This window comes from Echinops telfairi, unplaced genomic scaffold, assembly GCF_000313985.2.
Source record: "Echinops telfairi isolate 266 unplaced genomic scaffold, ASM31398v2 ScPeMD7_7461;HRSCAF=8499, whole genome shotgun sequence".
In the NCBI taxonomy this organism is placed as follows: Eukaryota; Metazoa; Chordata; class Mammalia; order Afrosoricida; family Tenrecidae; genus Echinops; species Echinops telfairi.
This window is the reverse complement of record NW_022111361.1, coordinates 1,101,714-1,114,916: the sequence shown is the minus strand read 5'-3', so window position 1 is coordinate 1,114,916 and position 13,203 is coordinate 1,101,714. Positions and strand designations below refer to the sequence as shown.

The following is a 13,203-nucleotide window of genomic DNA, read 5'->3' as shown; positions in this document are numbered from 1 at the left end:
TTTGGAAGGTAATGGAATTTCTCCACAATTTGCAGCCTACTTACACTTCTGTTTCAACTTGGTTTTATGTTTAAAATTGCATCCACACCCCAATCTCCCACCTTTCAGGACAGAATGTATCCTCCATCCTATCGTTTATTTGTCTGAGTTACAGGATCGCCTTTGGAAAATTCTACATGACTAAATAGATAATATGCACAGAGGTACTATTGTGAGAACTTCCAAAGCGTTTGTCTCCCTTGTGTGCTGAAGGCTAGCATTGAACAGACACACGTCTGAAAGATAATTGTCTTTTTTTTAAAAATTATTTTAGATACTTTTCAAAGATGGCACATATCCTAATGCTAATTAGTTTGAGTTATTGATGTATAGTTATTTTTTTAAGGCATCAATTTTTCTTGCCTACGCATGTGCTGATAGGTTGGCTCTCCAAATATTTTTGTAGGAAGCAATTTAAACTCTTTTTAGAACTAACAGTTTCTGAAGACCTGCCACAGATTCCCACAATGCTCTAGGAACCCAGTTACATTACTGGATATCTCAGAAGTCTGGGCGTTTGCTTTTAGAACACTTAGTGTGTGTGTGTGTGTGTGTGTGTAACACACACAGCTCCTGATTCAATGGCATAACACATGTCTTTTATTACTATGAACTGGGGAGTGACGACTTATTTTCATATGCCACTTTTTGACAAAGTGACAATAAGAGAAAGCTCCCCTGGTTCTTATACTGAGAGGGCTTCTAATAAAATACACCACAAGATTTAACTTAGCTGCCGCCTAAAGACACGTGCTGTAACGTCACCGTGTGTTCTGAGCAGGCTGTCAGTGTAGCGCTTCTGTTTCGGTAGATTGTCCTGCCCTCTTTCAGCAGCAGCCCATTACTTCAGTCAGTGCACACTCTGCCGTGACAAGGCAGACTTAGGAAGACTGAGAGAGCTCAGCCCAGCGCCATCAAGCCTATTCCAGCTCATGGCGACCCTCCCTCTAAGGGTTCTGAGGCCTTGGAATTCTTTGCCAGAGCAAACACCCATGTCTTTCTGCCACGAAGCAACTGGTGGTTTGAACCACTGACTGTGCACTTAACTGCCCAGCTCTTCCCCAACACCACCTTCAGGACGCGGTCAGAGTTAAACGTCCTGGCTGGTTACGCAGCGCCTCTAAGACGGCAAATGAATTACCAGAGGGTTTTCCCAGTAAGACTAATGCGCCGGCCAGAGTTCCTTCTTCTGGTTCTCGTGCCTGTTCCTTCCGGGGACGTCATTAAACACAGATTCTTGTAAGGAATAAGGAAGACTAGAAAGTTCGCAAAGGACAGAAACAAAATAGGCCAGAAAATCGATAAATGATGCCGGGCAATGCAAAGCCGGCTCAGCTCTGGGTCTGGTATTGACCCATGCGAGAAGCCCAGTGCATCTCTCATGGAGTACCTGGCAGGAACAGCAGAGTCGACCAGAGACCTCGGGTCCTGGGACTCGACCGCAAACTCTTCCAGGCTCCAAAGCCACCAACAAAACTGTTGTGCCATCGAGGTGACTCCTACACATGACAGCTCCGAGTGCTGCAGAGTAGAACTGCCCCGTAGGGTTTTCTTGACTGTAATCTCAACAGCAAGTTATTTCCAAGCCTTTCCCACAAACTCTCTGAACCGCTCCCACCTTGTACTTCCACATCCTCTGTTTCCAACCAGCAGTGAAACACAGTTTACTTTTATATTAAAATGTGCATCAAACGTCCACCTCCCACCTTGGTCCCTCTGGGTAGGTTCAAATGCCAGCCTTTAAGTCAGGAGTTGAACACATCCGTTGCCAACATCTAGGGATCAGCCAGGCTCCGGGGCATCAATAAGCTTTCTGCTTGTCTATGGTGGGAGGAGAATTTCGATGGTTTCCCTCAGATTTTAAAAATAAGTCTTTAACTACTGTTTGGGGGGTGCTTTGTCCTTGTGTAGGGATTTGTTCCCTTCCTTGTGAGTGCCACTGCTGGAACCACCGTGTATGGAGCATTTGACCCCCTCTTAGCTGTGGCTGACATCTGCAAAAAATATAAGATCTGGATGCATGTGGACGTAAGTATCCCACGAGAGGCTGGCCCTTAAAAATCTTTGTGCACATTTGTCATCTGAGGCCCCTAAGATGAGTTCTTGCTTTGTTTTCCTTATTACTTTATGGATTTATTTTCAGAATAGTGATATTTATTCCCTGGGAGGATTACAGAGGCATGGTAGCGCACACCTCACACAGTGCACAGCATTCAGAGCCAGAAGCCGGCAGGAGGCCGATTATGCCCTGATGCCCCAAACTCATGATTTAAAAAAAACAAAAGTATGACCAGTATATGAGGTGTACCTTTAGATCTGTTTGTTGAGCCACAAACGTGAGTGAATGAACAGTCTCCAGATGTCATCTTCTTGCAAGAATGCTCAAAAGAGTAAAAAGAAATGCATGTATATAGGAAGCTTAAACGATAGACATCTCAGCCTCAATAACATGCGTTTCAAGAAAAATAGACTTGACAACTTCCTCTGAAATCTAGATTGCATTTCCCATCACTTATGAGCTTGATCCCTAAAGAGATAGATTCTATTTGAGCTGTTTTGACTACATGCTTAGCCAGACTAAAAAAAAATAATGGAAGTGTACCCACCAAAACACTTTAAAAATTATTATTTTAAAAATTATTTTAATGCAGTCATTTCACAAGATTGAGTTGAATAGATTTAAATTTAGACCCTTATTTTTCAAATGTGTTTCAAAAATCACCTGCAAACCGTCGGTTAGCAATCTGTGGTGTGATCTAAGGAGCCTTGTACCAAAGCATCAGTAACACAGTGTTTAGCTTAGCTGGCCTCTTTTCCATGGCAAGACTCGCTCGATGAAGGTGTACGTGAGTGGGCTGGAGTCTGAGATGGTGGAATAACTCCCCAAAGTGACCTCATGTTCACAGAACCTACGTTGCTTCCAAACACAATCAAAGCCACCGACAGCAAGGTGATGCCACCTCGTGTGGCCCGATAACCTCCATCGCGCTTGTGAGACTGTGAGTACAGCTTTCTGGGCAGACAGCCTCGTGTCTTCCTCCTACGAACGACTGGGAGGTTTGAACCACAGACCCGTTAGTGGCCCAACACTTAACCCACTACACCACCAGGGACACTTCTAAGTTGCTTAGCGTCAGAGAAATTATTTTCACCTGCAAGACAGTCTGTGTTCTAACAAGATGCCAAGCCATAGAAATCTGGCCAATGAAAAACTGCTACCGGGTAGGCGGTGTGTGACCCTTACCGTGTACAACATTCCCTTTCCAGGCAGCTTGGGGCGGAGGTTTACTGGTATCTCGGAAACACAAGTGGAAACTGAATGGCGTGGAAAGGTAAGCCCGTTCTTCTTGTTTTCAGTGAAAGGTCCGCGCATTCTTTTGTTTTCTATCAGTGCCAGGGAGAAACCCAAATAGGAAGAAGCACATTTCCACGCCACATCCAGGGGCTTTGGGGACACAAGGGAACTCGCTTGGTGTTGCGCTGTATGCACTGCCTTCTGCGATCACTGCGTGCTGGGTGATTTGGAAAAGGCCAAAGAAATCAAAGCCCATAGCGGTTGGCCCAGGTGGAATGACTCTGAACTAGATTCCTAGCCCATGTTTCACTGGAAGTTTCAGGAAGGACCTCTGCGTGGCCTCTGACCCAGCCGCCCGAATTGTTGAACACTTCCAGGCAGTCGGCATATTTTTAGGGAGAAGCTCACAGCTTTTGAGTTCCAGCAGAGGTCGATCCCCACCGTCTTTATCGGAGCCAACAAATAATGTTGCAAAGTAAATAAACATCTGGTGTTGAAAGCTTGGGTTTGATACGTCAGCCTTGCTAGCTTACCTGAAGGCTGACTTCCTCGTAAGCACGGCAGCTCGGAGTTGCATCCTTGGGATAATGTTTCTGATGCGAGTAGCGCTGACTGCTATTGGAAAGCATCTCTTAAACAGAGCGTAAGCAGTGGACATACCATTAAGAAAAGTGCAACACACACACACACACACACCACAGGACAACATATGTTTTGGCCCAAAACACGAGATAAATTGAAAGGCACAGAATACTAGCTCTGCCTGAGACTGGTCAGCGCCCAATACAAGAGGAGCTCCGAGTTCATAGGCCACTCTCTCACAGGCCGCGCGTCAGAGACAGGGCTGAGTTCTGATGCGGCAGACGACTCCGAAGCCCTGGATTCATCGGAGGCTGCCAAATGCCCACCATGCCCTCTTGCCAACTGGCCAGATGCTACCCAGGGAAAGTCCTCCCACACGCTCTGCCCTGAGATGACTTGGTGCAATATCTGTTCCAGGCTGAGGAGAGAGGCTGAGGAAGCTGGCAGACATCAGTCAGCACAAAGCCCGATTCCAGGCTCATGCCCAGAGAGTTCACAGAGCAGGGGTGGTGGAATCAGGAGTCTGACTGACCATGTTAGTGGGAAGACCCCCTGCGAAGAGTCAGGCTAGATCAGTTAAAGACGGTGATTGAGTGTGACAGTTACTGAGATCGGGCTTGGGTCTAGCTGGGGTAGGGCCCTAGGATTGTCTTACTCTGATTTCAGTCACCCTTTCCATGGGGGTAGATGACGGTGCTAGGCAGGCCGACCCCTCCCTGCCCTGACCCTCTGGAGATTTTCTGTCACCCAGATGTGTGTGAAACCAGAATCCGAAGCAGGGGGTGCTGTCCTAAACTGAGAAAAGCATTGGAAAAAATGAGAACGAGTTAGAAGGTGGCCCCATCAGATCCTCCCAGCAAGATCTAAATGCCTGTGCTTTTCAGAGAGGGCCCTGCACCCAGCACATTCTCGCCTTTGAGGTCCTTTCCGGCTGGTGCGCGCGCGCGCGCGCGCACACACACACACACACACACACACACACACACACACACACACACACACGAGTGTCTGTTATTCTATCATTAATGCCATTGATGGCTCCCACCGCTGAAAGCCCCGGCACCCCCTCCACAGCGCTGACTTGAAAGCTCCCTACATTACCGCCCCTGAGCCTCAGAGAAGTAAACGCCCACAGGCTTTTGTGCTCAGGACCATTATTTGAGAGCAAAGCTCAGAACATCCACCGTGGAACAGAGTCCTCCTCACTGCCATCTCTCCTGCCTCCATCTCGTAATTAAACCTGCTCAATGTCAACACCAAAATGCGGTCCACACCATGACCACACAGGGGCTGCCGGTCCTCTGCCCACGTACCACTCCCTTAGCCATCGAAAACCGAGAGTGTTCATTCTATCCACTTATTGGCAAGAGAATGAGTTTCTTTGCTGCAAAAGGCTATAGGACCAGTGGCAGACCCTGTGAGTGGGCCTGACGTAGGGTTTAAAAAAAAAGTCTGACTTGAGGGCATTACATTTTCCCAAGCATTCTAAAGCAAAGTCCCTGTGGAGAATGTAGAGGTTCCCCGGGGATCCCAGGGGGTCCCCAGACTCCATCCTCATAACGAGATGATGGAAGCACAGCATCCTATCCAGCCTCCCCTTGGAGAACCAACCAAGTTCTCAGAGAACAAGGGGCTTCCTTGCTGACACCATCGGAATGTCTGGAGATGAGCTCGTTTGCTGAGCACCTGGATTTTCCACATGTCGTTTCTGTGCACTGTGCACAGGCCTTTCCCTGGTCCCTCCTTGTGCAGGCTCCGAGCCCCTGGGGGCTGCTGTTAGATGCCGGCCCACTAGCCAATAGCTGGCTGCTTCCATCCACCCAGAGGCGCCCTGTTACCGGCAGATCAGGTCTGGGAGGCCCGTCCCTCTTTTAGCCGAAAGACAGAGACCAGGTTGACTCAAGAAATTCTGCAGGGGCTTGGCAGAGGGGAGTGTGGGGGTTGCAGCTCCCCCCCCGCCCCCCATACTCACAAACTGCTGCAAAGATTCGGTGAAAGGCAAGCAAGTGATAGTCCCGGCATTAGGGGCAAGTTGAGGGAGTGTTTAGCAGGTCTGCCCCAGCACAGAGGGCTTCAGCTGGGGGACAAGGGAGGGCTGGTTCCCAGAAACACGAGGCATGCTGTCACCCCCTCCAGGTCTCAGGCCCCATTGCTTATACACCTGGCCTGGCTTGCTCAGACCGCTTTGTCCAGACGTCTTTGTGTCTTTGTCCAGACTTGCTGGGTTGGAACCGTCTTACGTTTAAAAGCGAACCCTTTCCTGGGAGGAAGGAAGTGGGCGCTGTTTATTTGCGTTTTAGAAAACGAAGTGCTGGCAGACTAGGTCCCCAAGCTAGCTCCGTCACATTTCCGGAGCTGATTAACAGTGGGCTCGCCGACCCCCTCTCTCCCTTTGGACGTGGTGTAGGTGAGCTGCTACCCAGAGTTGGAGTCCTCTCCATGGCAACGAGCTGCCTCACTGTGCTCTCGGCCTCCTGGCCCAGCTGAAGGTTCGGATGCAGATATCTGCTCCGGTACCCATTGGCCTCATCCCCACCCTGAGAGCCAGGAGTTCAGCGGCTCAGTCCCGCGGTAGCTGCATGTCCCTTAGAGGGAGGCAGACCACAGAACAGGGCACAAAGAGGAAGGTGCTACGAATCCTGCCTTCAAGGAGTTGAAACTCCAACAGGGAAGACAGACAATTAACCAAACGAAAACCTGCGCTGCCAGCAATCCTGACGCACAGACTCCCCGCGGAGGTTTCCAAGGCTGCTGATCTGCCCCCGGGGAAGTCTTTGGCCTCATCTTTCTCCGGAAACAAACAAAACCAGCTGAACCCCTCACCTTGCATTGAACTGCCGACACCTCAACCACAGGGCCACCAGGGCTCCTCAGACAGTAGTGGGCCAAAAGTCAAGACAGGGAGAAGTGAGACAGAGAGAAAGATTCTAGGGGATTAGAGGGTGGGGGTGCCTAGGAAGAAACGGGTCTATTGAAGGATGCTTTCCAGAGGCTGAGTGTCGGCAGATGAGCTGTCTTTACCAGGCTCGAAGTGCAAGAGGGTGTTCCAGCGCAAGAAGTGCCGAGAGCTGGGCCCCGAGGCTGGGAGGCACACGGGCCCGGGGAGAGAGTGTAGACGGAGATGGATGCAGGGGCCACGGCGGCGGCGGTGGCAGATGGCAGTAGGATCTTAGTGGAAAATCCGGAAGTCCTGTCCAGGGAGTCTCCTCAGTGGACCCACCTGCCGAGCCAAATCAGAGTCACCAGGAGGAGCCGCCCAAATGTTCGCGCAGAGAATCGCTGCTGTGTGTGCAGTGGATATAGACAGGCGAGAGTAACCAAATCCCCCCGCGGTGTTGGGGGGAAAAAGATGAAGATTGTCATTGTGACTATTACCTCTTTGTGCAGTTTGTCATGGTAACTGAATTAGAGAAGCCAGTTCGAAACAAGAAGCTATTCCGAATGTCCCAGCGCAGGAGGCAAGGTGTGAACTGACAGGAACTGAGAAGCGGAACTGGACTGGATGACGCCATGAGAGGGAACTGAAGCGCACACGGAGGTTTGGAGACTGGACGCCTGAAGGGATGGCTGCAGGCATGTTGCGCAATGTGCCTGCGACCACAAAGCTGCCGAGCGACAAGAGCTGCCATCAACAGCCAGAGCCAACGTTATCTCGTGCTTCTGGGTCAGACACAAACCTCAGGCCTCCACGCAAACTACTGCTATTCTTCTGCAGCCAAGGAAATCGAGGCACAGAGAGTTTTGTTAAAAGGAGCACGGCTACAAAGTGATGGAACTTCGGTGGGAAGCCAGATTTTCTGGCTCCTGAACCCCACTCCCCTTAACCACTGTACAGTGAACCCTCGTTTATCGCGATTAATCGGTTCTAGACCCTACCGTGATAAATGAAATTCCGCGAAGTAGGATTCCTTATTCAAGTCGAAATGGCGTGCAACCTCCATGATTTTCTTGCCATCTTTGATCATATCCAAAAGTTTTACCTTTTCCTGGATGGTGAGCATCTTCCTCTGGCGCTTATTTTTATTGTCAGAAGGATTAGAAGAAGCAGCTCGTTTAGGAGCCATCATAGGGCTTAGATAAAATTTCTTTAAAATCGCAAACAATTACAGTACACTGTACAAAAGCAAAAATGCATCTGATACGTAGCTCCGATACGTAGCGATGCAGACAGAAGCATGCACAGTATGAGCCAATCAGTGGCAGTAATGACAGAGCATGCGCTGTTACTCAAAAACCGCAATAGAGTAAAGCCGCGGAAGTCGAAGCGCGAAGTGGCGAGGGTTCACTGTAATCTACTGCTTATAGCGATGGTTCCTTGATTCAAGGGTTATTCTGTAGAATAAGGAGATAATTTTCTTGCAAAGGTATTTTCTATGAAACCATTTACTGTATATACTCGTGTATAAGCTGAGTTTTTTCCAGCACATTTTTTAATGCAGTTTTTATGGTAAAATTAGGTGCCTCGGATGATATTTGGGTCCGCTTACACTCGAGGATATAGAGTAACCTTCTCTCCAGACATTTAGCTATCTGGACATGTGCTGTCTTTGATTCTACACACACACACCATACTAATCCTAACTATATCTATACACACACACCATACTAATCCTAACTATATCTACACACACACACACACACACACACACACACACACCCCATACTAATCCTAACTATATCTGACAGCCAGTGTCAAAGCTGGACTATTCATTTACTCAGATAGGATCCCTGGCCACTAAACATTCTCTGCCTGGCCAGCTGACACCCACCATTCATCAGATGAACGAATGGGATCTTTCCTAGCTGGCTGTATCTTCCCAAAGCTCAAGCACCCCAAGAACTAGGAGCAGGGTCAGCCCGAATCCACCGTTTAGCAAGAAGAAGGGCAAGCAATCCTGGGGCCCTCTGGATGTATGGTTCCATGCCTTCCTTTCCTCCAGTGGGTTTATACCAAGGTCACCTTCATGAGCTTGAGCCTCCTCCCCCCGGGGATCCCCAGTCTCAGCAACATGTTAAAAAACCAAAAAGTAACATATTTATGAAACCATCTCCTAGTGGAGGAAGCAATTGGTAAACAAACATAGAAGACAAGACTTATTGATAAAAATAGGGTCCTTGGAGACTCACCTTGCCTAAAGTCTGTGTGAAATGAACCAGGAGAACCTTACAGAGGAAACGGCCATTTCCCCAGGGAACTGGGGAAGGAGGTGTATGATGGGGGCTGGAACCGCACAGTGGTGTGAGGGAGAGGAGCCAAGGAAGGCTGCAGAGGTCATATTTGGTTCTGGGCTCGAAAGAATGAGGTGTACCCAAATGAAGCTAACAAAAGTGACATCCCGGGTGAAAGGCATGCCCTGACAAGGCTATTCCAGAAGCAAGAGAACAAACAGCATTTTCAGAAGACAAAAAATAAATAATAATAATAATCCACCTAGTGACCGACAAAGGGATGCAGTAGGCTGGGGCTCTCCCTTGGCAGTGTCATGAGCCATGCACTGCCATCTGGAATCTAGGCAAACGGAGTCGTCATCTGGAATCTAGGCAGATGGAGTGGTCATCTGGAATCTAGGCAAACGGAGTGGTCATCTGGAATCTAGGCAGATGGAGTGGTCATCTGGAATCTAGGCAAACGGATTGGTCATCTGGAATCTAGGCAGATGGAGTGGTCATCTGGAATCTAGGCAAACGGAGTGGTCATCTGGAATCTAGGCAGACAAGAAGTGGTCATCTGGAATCTAGGCAGACAGGGAGTGGTCATCTGAAATCTAGGCAGATGGAGTGGTCATCTGGAATCTAGGCAAACAGGGAGTGGTCATCTGAAATCTAGGCAGATGGAGTGGTCATCTGGAATCTAGGCAGATGGAGTGGTCATCTGGAATCTAGCCAGACAAGGAGTGGTCATCTGGAGTCTAGGCAGACAAGGAGTGGTCATCTGGAATCTAGCCAGACAAGGAGTGGTCATCTGGAGTCTAGGCAGACAAGGAGTGGTCATCTGAAATCTAGGCAGATGGAGTGGTCATCTGGAATCTAGGCAGACAAGGAGTGGTCATCTGGAGTCTAGGCAGACAAGGAGTGGTCATCTGGAGTCTAGGCAGACAGGGAGTGGTCAGCGGTGTAGGAATGGAGAGGGCTAGAAGCAGAGGGGTTTCTCGGGTGACCTCATGGGGGATGAAATGGAGCCCCCAGTCGGTCGAGAGGAGCCTTACTGCTGTAGCCAGATGAAAACAACAATCGTCCTTATTTTTCGAAGAGTCCAAACCAGGCCTCGGGCTCACATTTTCCTCCAGGAACTTACATCCTTGAGTGGAGAGTCGCCGCTGTGTGGGTCGCTCATTATTAGGGACACAAGAAGAACGCTGTGTTTTCCGGGTGACAGAGATTGGTCACTTCTATGATTTGGAGGGATAGCTCTGGATTTGAGAAAAGATGGAAGCAGGAGACGTAGGAGGAGCCATTGCAAACAAACAAACAAACAAAACAACGTGTCAGACATTTGGTAACCAACTCAAGAAGAGGGCGACTTGGGCGGAGAACAAAGCAGAAGCAGGGCTGAGTGAGCGCTCCACATGTACCCAGGCTCCAGACTAGTGCCGGGGCGGGGCCAGGAGCCCCGGGCTGGAGGGCCCTGTGTGCAGAAGCAGCTTCTGCACTTGCCTGGTGCTCTCCACTCCGTCGTCGTTTAGAGTTAGGGTGCTGGCAGGTGATGCCCCTCTGCATGGGCTGGGGGTGGGGGCGCAGTCTCGGCTCCCCCTTGGGGGCTGAGTGAAGTCGCACGTGGGAGCTCGGGAGACGGTGGCCTTCTCAAGTCTTAAAAAACAGTGATGACAGAGTGACACTGCTGATCTCCGAGTCCCTGGGTTATTTTGCTCCACATAAAGGTTGACGGTTCAAGCCCTGGAAGACAGGCTGAGCATGCTGCTTTCCCCAGGCCACCGCCTTGGCCGTCCTGGCTCTGACACACATGGGGTCAGGCACCAGGAGTCAGAACTGGTCTGACGACAGTAGTAGTTGAGTTTTTATTTGCTGTCTCTCAGGCTTGACCCCTACTTGGGATTTGCAGCTGCCCTCCAAATATACTACCTCAGAATCTTGGTTATAGCCAGATCCCCAGGTGGTTCCGAGGGGCTAGAAGAATGATCCGGGGATCTGGTTAAAATATCGATTTCTGAATCTATATCTGGGTGGAAACTGTCAATTCTCAGTGGGGAGTGGAATGAGATTGAAGCCCCAGGGACCCCACTGCAGGTTTTCTGGGTCCACTATTAGCTTTGTGCATTCAGTGCTCTCCTACTCCCTGTGAAGCAGTGTTGTAGGGCCTGGGGGCCCCACTACCGTCCACGGGGCCTCACTAGCCTTAGCCAATGTGTTAGTCAGTGGCCTAGAGAAACAAAGTCACAGAAACTCGTGTGTAAGAGAGTTTTAGATAAAAGGAAATTGTACATTAAGAAAGCATTCCAACCCAGTCCAATCCAAGCCCATAAATCCAATATTAGCCCATATGTCCGATACCACTCTATAAAAGTCCTCTTCAGACTCACAAAATACATGCAATGACACCGAATACAGGATGACCACAGGCCAGTGGGTAGAAAGTCTTTGGATCCAGTGGCATTAAGCATCTCAGTGCTGGCAGGGGTCTCCATGTGGCTTCTCCAGTTCCCAGGGCATGGGGTCTGTCAGCGGAGTACCATGTGTCTGGTCAGTAGAGGGTCTCCAAGGGAGTGAGCCGAGAGAGAAGTGTCTCCCGCCTCCAAGGAGGGAAGTACAGGAGTTCCCAGAATCCTCTGGAGAAGGCCGTGTCCACACAGAGGCCTCATTGGTTATATCTTGATTGACAGGCCACATCTGCCCCTTCACTCATAATGCTCTCAATTGACACCAGATTAGGGAACTACCCCAGCCACGCTCTGACATGATGTGGTTTGTTTTAGAGCCAACTCGGTGACATGGAATCCACACAAGATGATGGGCGTCCCTTTGCAGTGCTCCGCTCTCCTGGTTAGAGAAAAGGTAGGTGCTTCTCGCCTTGTCTGATTCAGGGCCTGTGCGCGTGTGTCTGCCTCTGTCCGGTTGATTTCCTCACCATTGATTATTTTAAAGTCTTTTCTTTGGGGTTGCCCAGATCCCCACAGAGTACTCTTCTAAACTCCTACTCTTGCTTCTCGCTGCCATCGAGTCGGTGCTGGCACAGCGGTGCTCGGGGACAGGAGAGCTGCCCCGGGGTGGGGGTGGGGGGCACGGTTAACTCTTCACAGGAGCAGAGCATCGCACCTTTCTCACTAGGCGAGGCTGGTGGTTTGACCTGCTGCCTTTGCGGCCAGCAGCCCAGCACAGAACCGCCAGGCCCCAGACGGTGCCTCAGTTTTCAAAGTATCGCCTTGGACCTGATCTTCAATATTCACCAAGACTCTCCTTTTTCTCAACTGTGTCTGGTCTCCTTTAATCCAGAGGACTTACATTTTCAAGTCTTCATTTTATTTTACCCCACCCCCACCTCATATGTTGGAACTGAACTTGTTTGTCACCAATCACTCCAAGCCTGTGGCAGCTTTAGTTTTACTCCTGTTGGAAAAGCACTTAGATCAATGATTCAGGTCTGAGAGGCAAGGCATCTGGAAGGATTGTAATTTTATTTCTAAAATCATTTTATTGGGGCCTCTCAGAGTTCTTATAACCTTCCATACATCGATTGTATCAAGCATACAATGTTGTCATCATTTCCAAAACATTTTTTACTTGAGCCCTTGATAGAAGTTTCTCTTTTTCCCCTCTTTCCCCCACCCTCCCACCCTCATGAATCCTCGATTAATTATATATTGTTGTTTTTATTTCATATCATGCACTGTCCGTTGTCTCCCTTCACCCACATTTCTGTTATTTGTTTGCTTTTTAAAGAAGCACACTGAATACAGTTACACATCCCATCTCTGCAAATCATAGCACTATCCCAAGAGATCAACAGCAACATCCCACCAAACCCTCCATTGATGTGGTTCACTTTGCCCCACCCCCACCCCCTCATTGTGCCTCCCTCCGCCCCTCCCTCCTCAGAATCTAGTGTTGTTTGTTTGTTTTTCTGGGATGAAAAAAGAACCTAATTTCTCCATAAGAAAAAATACACATACTTATAGGATTTGGGTTACTATTAGAATTTAGGGGTAGCGTGTGTGTGTGTGTGTGTGTGTGTGTGTGTGTGTGTGTGTGTGTGTATGAGAGAGAGAGAGAGAGAGAGAGAGGATGCATGTCAGTTGTACTCTAGTATGTTTAGTATTGTGTGTGTGTGTGTG

The 13,203-nt window shown here is 49.2% G+C and overlaps 1 protein-coding gene across 1 annotated transcript in view; it reads left to right on the top strand.

The window, feature by feature from the left end:
• The window catches only part of GAD2 (glutamate decarboxylase 2), a 106,587-nt gene that overhangs the window by 53,564 nt on the left and 39,820 nt on the right, over positions 1–13,203 (top strand). The window contains exons 10-12 of the mRNA XM_004716101.2: positions 1,951–2,067; positions 3,307–3,371; positions 11,848–11,926. Of these exons, the coding sequence (XP_004716158.1) occupies positions 1,951–2,067; positions 3,307–3,371; positions 11,848–11,926 (261 nt within the window). The remainder of the gene's footprint in view (positions 1–1,950; positions 2,068–3,306; positions 3,372–11,847; positions 11,927–13,203) is intronic.